The sequence below is a fragment of the Epinephelus fuscoguttatus genome, linkage group LG2, assembly GCF_011397635.1.
Source record: "Epinephelus fuscoguttatus linkage group LG2, E.fuscoguttatus.final_Chr_v1".
NCBI lineage: Eukaryota > Metazoa > Chordata > Actinopteri > Perciformes > Serranidae > Epinephelus > Epinephelus fuscoguttatus.
The window spans coordinates 22249323-22256731 of NC_064753.1; the positions used below are offsets into that span (position 1 = coordinate 22249323).

At 40.4% G+C, this 7409-nt stretch overlaps 1 protein-coding gene across 1 annotated transcript; it reads left to right on the forward strand.

Moving 5' to 3' along the window:
- The first annotated feature begins 48 nt into the window (after window positions 1–48).
- Window positions 49–6203, forward strand: tfb2m (transcription factor B2, mitochondrial). The gene is made up of 10 exons (XM_049604952.1): window positions 49–208; window positions 860–1156; window positions 1930–2113; window positions 2298–2389; window positions 2534–2687; window positions 3025–3173; window positions 3561–3650; window positions 4630–4689; window positions 4795–4943; window positions 5130–6203. The coding sequence occupies exons 2-10, from the start codon at window positions 875–877 to the stop codon at window positions 5317–5319; spliced, it is 1350 nt and encodes a 449-aa protein (XP_049460909.1). The 5' UTR covers window positions 49–208; window positions 860–874; the 3' UTR covers window positions 5320–6203.
- Window positions 6204–7409: the final 1206 nt, after the last annotated feature.

The window sequence follows — 7409 nt, forward strand, 5'->3', positions numbered from 1 at the left end:
GTTTCTGATTGGTTCTCGTAGAAGTCGCTAGTCAATGACGTCAATCACACGCGCCTGCAGCACCACGAGAGTGGCAAAAGCATTGCGAAGGGTCGGGCTACTGATGGCTCAATGTCACGGAGTTTTTCCAGCAAACCTAAAGCGATGGACCACTGTTAAATCACCGATGTCGTTAGATTTGGATATATATTGAATAGTCTTCAGTAAGGTATGTTGGTGTTTTCCCGATAAAACGACATTAAATGCATTTTAGTTGTAAGTGACGTTAGTGTATGGCTAGCCGGTCGGCTAGCAGTTTTGATAGCGTCAGTATCACTAAACTGTTAAACGCCTTCCTGTAACAGATTTTCTATGAGGTTGTTATGTGCATGTTTGGCGACTCGATTACCAAAGTCCTTCAATCTACAGTGTGATTAAAGTGTAAATCTCTCCAGTGAGGCCGATAGGGTGAAGCCATCAAACATTAAGGAGAAGTGAGGGTGTACCTCCCCACGTGCTAGGATTAACGTTACTTATTGTACTCACGGTGACACACACCGGTTCTGCAGTATTAATTGTTCTGTATTATTGTAATTTTATATTAACGTAATCACTTAGAACATTCAAAGCCTCTATCTACCCTTTGGATACCATAATTAAATACTGTTAGCCGGCATAGCAAATTTTGAGCAAGAGTTCTGGAGTCATGCTTGTTACCAAAGTAAGTTACTGTCGGCAACGTTACATATGTAAATGTAAGTTAGTTACACTTAAATGTCTGTTATTCATAACCTCATGATATCCATCCTCCCACCCCTAGGCAGTGACCTCTTGAAGAGGTCCCCTAGTTTTCATCCCTGTTCCTCCTCTGTGGTTTCAGATCCACTGATCCACCATGTCCATCCAGATTTGTGGAGTGGTGAAGCTGCTTATGCGCTCCGGTTGCTGCCAGACCATCAGAAGTAGGTCCTGTTTGCACAAACCAGTGTTGGCACCTCATTCTGACCTTGTGGTCCCCGGGGCTCCTGTGCTTCATAGAAGGGCCTACAGCCTAGACTCTCTCTCTTCGGGTCCTGGCCGACCCACACTTGGTTCAAGCTCTCAGCAGCCCCGAACGGAAAGGACATCCCCATCCTCAGCGCTCACACACAGGAACCTGTCTGCTGTGGCTGTACAGGTAAGCAGTTATTTTTGGCTTTGCGTGATTCTCAACACTAGTCTTCCACTGCAGCCTTGCGTTTGTGAGGTTCTAATGAACTGGTTTGCTATCTATTTACAGATGTCTGTACTTCAGTTTTTGTGGTATTTCTAGAATGTGTTTCCATATATGGTTCATGGTCCTCTATCTATTCACGTATTCTGAGTTGTTTGTGTTGGTTACAGTAACGAAAGGGCAAGCAAAAAAACCTGAACACAACACACTTTTCCTCAGCACCTTTCCCCATCTCTTCGTTGGGGATGATGAGCGCTTACAGGCTTATTTAGAGATGAAAAACCTCGAGCATATATGCTCTATTGTGAGCCTTCTTTTGACTGCTGTCTGACACTTGCTTTATACAGCTGTTTTTCCTTGATTGTTGAGGTACACAACAAATGGCTCCGCTCTGCCCTGCACCAGTATGTTGTACCCCAAACAACTGCAGTTACAAGATGAATCTTTTTTGTATTCATATTCATGCTGTATTTTAGTTTTCTGTATTATGTTACTGTCTGCTGCAGCAATGCAAAGTTTTGCCCCAGGGACCATTAAAGTTTCAATTTATATGGTTTTATCGTAATACACTGTGTAATTCTTGAGGTTTTTCTGTCTACATGAACCTCTTTGTATGAGGAGAAAATTCATGTATTGATAGAAATCTTAAGTTTGTGCTTTGTTTTTGCCTCAGTGAACTGAAAAACGAATAGAAAATTGACCGTTGTCACTCAGCATCTATTTTCGTCTTTCCCCAGGGCCAGTGTCGTCCTCTGTGCCGGTATGACTTCCTGGACCTTGGTGAGGTAGAGGATAATGTACGCCGTGCTCAGGCCTGTAAAGCAATGCGATACTTCATAGTGGACCCAGATCTGGCTAAACTGGTAGTACAGCGTCTAGAACCAGAGGATCCTAAAACTGTTATCTTCGAATGTAACCCAGGTATGTGTTTATACAGTGGGTAAGTCTTCTGTCTAATTTGGCACCAACATTTGCAAACTAGATCATTTATTTTTGACTTGGCTGCAATGCAGTTAATATTATTATTTATAAGTTAATGAAAAGTATATTATTGTTGTCCATGAAACAACAATTGAAGGGCTGTCCTTGTATCTAACTTTCTTAGGTCCTGGAGTGTTGACTAGGTCACTACTAAATGCTGGAGCTCAGAGAGTTGTGGCTCTTGAAGGGCATAGATCCTTCTTACATGATCTACAGGTAACACAAGCATCAAACAACATTCTTTATCCTTACATGTAGATTAACCAATTCTTGGTTCTATTCTCATCAGATGTTAATTCTTCAATTAATCCTTTTTCTCTTATGGAGCAGTAAGACAAATGAATGTTTTTTGTGTTGTAGGAGTTGGAAGGTCAACTCGATGGTCAGCTGGAAGTGGTACACTGTGACTACTTTAAACTAGACCCTATTGGCATTGGACAAGTTAGACCGCCCGCCATGTTCACTGACAAACTGTTCACTCACCTTGGAATATCAGAGGCGAGCTGGACTGATGGTGAGAAAAAACTCAAGATATTGCTTTGTTTCAGATTCAGTCACTCATCTATCACATACACACACACACACACACACAAAGGAGTTGTTGCTCCTTTAGTTGAGTAGGTATTATCCTAACACTTAGCAATGCCACAAGTCCTTACCTTATATACCATACAGTATGTACCTTAAAACATTTGATTGGTGGGATTTTTCAGCGGCTTGCAACATTTGGAGTGTCTCAGTGTAATAACGTAGTATTTAGCTTTTACACAATAACACACTTAATTGAGCAATTTGCATTACATAGTGTACCATCCCCTAAAGTGTGTGTTTGCTAATGTGTGTGTCTCTAGACATCCCAGTGAAGGTAGTGGGTATCCTGCCCCTGCGTAATGAGCGTGGACGGCTACTGAAGATGGTGTACGCTTTATATCAAAGGCTGTCTGTCTACAGATATGGAAGAATAGAGCTCAACCTCTTCATGAGTGAGAAGGAGTACCTGGTAAAGGAACAAGGGCATTTTTACCTCTACATCTGTCGAAATGAGAATCAGTCAATCTCTTGATCACTGAGTACAACCTTGTGTGTGTGTGTGTGTGTGTGTGTGTGTGTGTACTTGTCTTTATGAGGATGGAGTAGGTTACACCCATGCTCACACCTCTTGTTTTCATTTGGGGCAGCTTTAAACCAGCTCACATCTGTACTTATTTACTGCTTTACCTGTCAGTGCAATCATCGGCTTTGGTGATCTGCCCTGAAAATAGCCATATCCATGCTTACAACAATCATTAGTTAAAGCTGTGAAAGAAATGTGTCTTATTTAGACCAATAGACATTTTTTTTCTTTTATTGTTGTGTAAGATAATTAACGCTGTTATTTCTCCATCAGAAACTAGTTGCACGTCCAGGACAAATGATGTTCTACAGAGCCTTCAGTGTCCTCTGGCAGATGGCCTGTGATATCGAACTACTACACAAGGTACAGTATGAGGGAGGATGACAGACAACATTTTGGTAATTATGAAAATGTATTGAAACCAGTTAAAGGGATAGTTCAGATCTTTTGAAGTGGGGTTGAATGAGGTACTTATCCATAGTTAATATATCACCTATAGTAGATGCCGGTCGGTGCACCCCAAGTTTAGAGAAGCAGCAAGAGTACCATTACAGAAGCTAAGCAATGTACTGCTGTGGAGGGTGCAGCAACAAAATGTACTGTAGCCACCTAAAAATAATCACACCTAAAATGAATATCAGTTTTAGTGTATACTTTGTTGAGAATATTTTAACTGCTTTGCTATGACGCCAAACAGTGATTTCCTACAGGGAACTGAAGCCCTATTGTGTGACTTAGTTTGGATTCACTCAAGTCGCACAAAAACAAAACAAACTGACCGTGGCACCGGTAGACCAGCAGCTCCTGTGTTCAGCGATCCAAAAGTACTGTTTTTCTCAATGGAGTCTGGTGGCTTTGACAAGAGCATAGATGGGAACTGAAGCTGTTAATGGATACCTCGTCAGAACAGGCTTTCTGATGGAAAGGTAGAGCTGTGAAAATCTTCTGTATAGTGTACAGTCAAACTGTTCAGGTGTCCTAAAATATGTTTTGCTGCTGCCCCCCATCCACAGCAGTACATTGCTTAGTTTCTGTGGTGGTACTTCTGCTGCTTCTCCAAACTAGGAAAATGCCGACCAAAATCTACTCCTATATAATACACTGACCAAAGATAAGTACCCCACACAACCCCTCTTCCAAAAATATGAACTATCCCTTGACATTTAAACACTTGTTTATAACAAAAGCAATAGTTTTTAGGTTCAAAAAAGCATGTTAAAGTGTCTTGATACTTCCTTGAAGCTCATGATAGGTATTATGCTACTAAAGTTTCCACATTTTCAACATAAAGAGAATAAATCTGATAGTCTAGTTGTCAACATCCTCATCTCTGTCTGTGCAGGAGCCCTGGCAGTCATTTGTGAGGTCTTCAAAACTGGGTCCACCTAGTCCTAAGGGATTGGTAAAAAAGAGAGCAGACTCAATAAGAGCAATGTAAAGTAGACTGGAATTGTCTATTTAATACATATAATGTCTCCCCTCGTACTTTTCCTCTTGCTCCCCTCAGCTTCCCAATGACAATCTGTGCCTGGTGCGTATGCGTCCACGGGCTGATCTGTTCTCTGCTGGCCTCACTCCTTCTAATGCTTCTACTCTGCTGATAATGGTCAAACAGTGTCTGGCAAAGAGGAAGGTCAAGCTCATTGACAGGCTCAAGTAAGATACACACACAAAGCTATTGAGACAGGCCTGCAACCAGCATATTACACATGTTGCATCTCAGACCTGCTTACAGACACACCAAGTGCATCCATGCTAAAGCAGTATTATAGGCTGTTCCAGTCGACACTTATGGCCTTATTCTCCCTCTTGCTTATTCTCCATGTCTTGTGTTTTTTCCAGTCTGTGGTCTCCAGATAGTGGGAGTAAGCTGTTATCGGAGATGAGCATGCCGCAGGACATACTGACAGGCCACGTATATCCAGAGGAATATCTTCGACTGTTCCAGCTGATGGACAAGAGTCAGGAGTTCACACAGAGCTGGCTTTATGAAGAGATTCTAGAGAACACAGAGAGGGAGGGTTGGAGCTAAAATATAATCTTACAGGTCATGTGTATAGTTTTATAGAAATTAAATGCAAAAGTAAACAAAAAAAAACATGTAAAAAAATAATAATTTAATATAAGAATATAATGTCTGATGAAGTTAAACAAGTAGAAATGGAAGACGTGCATGCATGCATACATACAGAATCACAAAATACAGCAATAAGTAAAATGTTCACGAAATGGACACAGAAGAATTACTTGACATACTTTTGTTACTGACATAATCTACTTGTGTAGGGAGTGACTGAGTGATGAAAATGTGACTTGCTATACTCTGGTGCAATGGTGAAATGAGTTTAAATGACCCTCTGTATTGTGCTGAATTGGGATTCTCATGAGGTGAAATTTAAGACAAAATCTTAAATAATAATGGGTTTTTGGGGGGCCCTCGTTGAGATTTGTTGGCTTGCCATTGAGAGAAAAATGTTTTTTGCACTGAAAAGATTTGAAATTGTTGCGAAATAAAGGTCTGATAGTTACCATGTAGAAGAAAATCTCCATTTAAAGATGAGCAGCATGTCTAAAGGGGCTGAAAAAAGCCTCATGTATGCACCAGGTCATGCAAATTAAAATCAGAAATCTACATGTACTGAAATGATTGATAAAACCACAATTTTGTTTATGCAGCATACTGTGACAGCAGTATTGCAACACAACCTTGGATGTATCCCAATTTGCATAATTTTCCCATTCCAGAGTGGCAGTGCTGGAAGAAGAGTTTTTCACTGTATAGCATCAAGTCTTGTATATTTTTGTACATGCATTGTGTGTTCATAAGCTTTAAATGAAATGTGTCTTATTGATTTTGAAAGCTGTGTGTGAGATATGATTTTTAAAGAAATGATTAAATCATAATTTTAATATGGAGTGTGTGGGGAAGAAAATGATTTGAGCCTTGTTTTAGTAAGTGCTTGCACCATCAGTGCTTTTATTTTGATGAGTCTAGATCAGGGGTAATAAACATAAGGTCCATGGGCCAGAGCTGACCCGCCATAGGGTCCAATCTGGCCCACTGGATGTTGATGCACTTGTGAAGGCTAAGAGGTGCCAGCTTTCAGGAGCAAGTTAAATGCTGAGCAGCCTATTTCCTGTAAAATGCTGCTTCAGAGGCTTGTTCACCCTGAAGAGTATAGTTCCCTAAAAAGACAATGAATACTTATTATGGTCATATTTAAAGATAATGAGCATTGTGCAGAGTATTGTAAAGCAGTAGTTTTAGCACAAAATAATCTGTATCAGACTTACATACTAAATTATCTGGGGAATCCTATTGCTAAGGCACTTCCAAAACTAAAGTTTAAGGTGTGGTGTTACCAGCGTTATACTACGCAGGAGTGGAGATGTATGGAAAAATGCACGAGCAATGACGGGAAATAGTACGCTGACTGATGTGGAAAAACTAAGACATACTGATGAAATTGCACTTATTTTTCTTGAGATGTCTCAGACTGTTCATCATCCGTTTTGTAAATGGATAAATATGTTCAGGATGTACTTCTTTACACTAAAAGAAAGGGGAACAATTTGGAGGTGTTCTTACTTAAAGATCATTATGCAATGGTTTTACTGGTCAGGCCTGCTTTAGATCAAATTGAGCTTTATGTGGCCCATACATGAAATGAGTTTGACACCTAAGTTTTCTTCCCTGGTTGCATATGATGATTTATAAGGTTGGTCATATGCCTTTAAACAATTTCTATTTTGGGAACAGTGTGTGCTAAATCATGAACGCTTGAGCTATCTGTCACCCTGTCATACACGCAAGGCAATAATACAGTGAATAAATTATTTTTCTGTGAAGACCATTTGGTGGATTTGATTGCCTCTGTAAAGACTGGGTTTTGTATTGAAAGGCTGTCTGGAGGAGTGCACTCTCCACACAGTATTTTGTTGCCGGAAGCTTCTAGTATCTTAACTCATCCAGTATTTGCCCCCAAAGCACTGTAACACAGCAACAGATGGCTTTGCCAACATAGAGTGAAAATAGGTCATCTTAAGCTCCTTTCACACATGGAGTCTCTGTTCAGGAAAAAGCACTGGATTAAATTCTTCGCGGTATTGTTTTGTAATGTC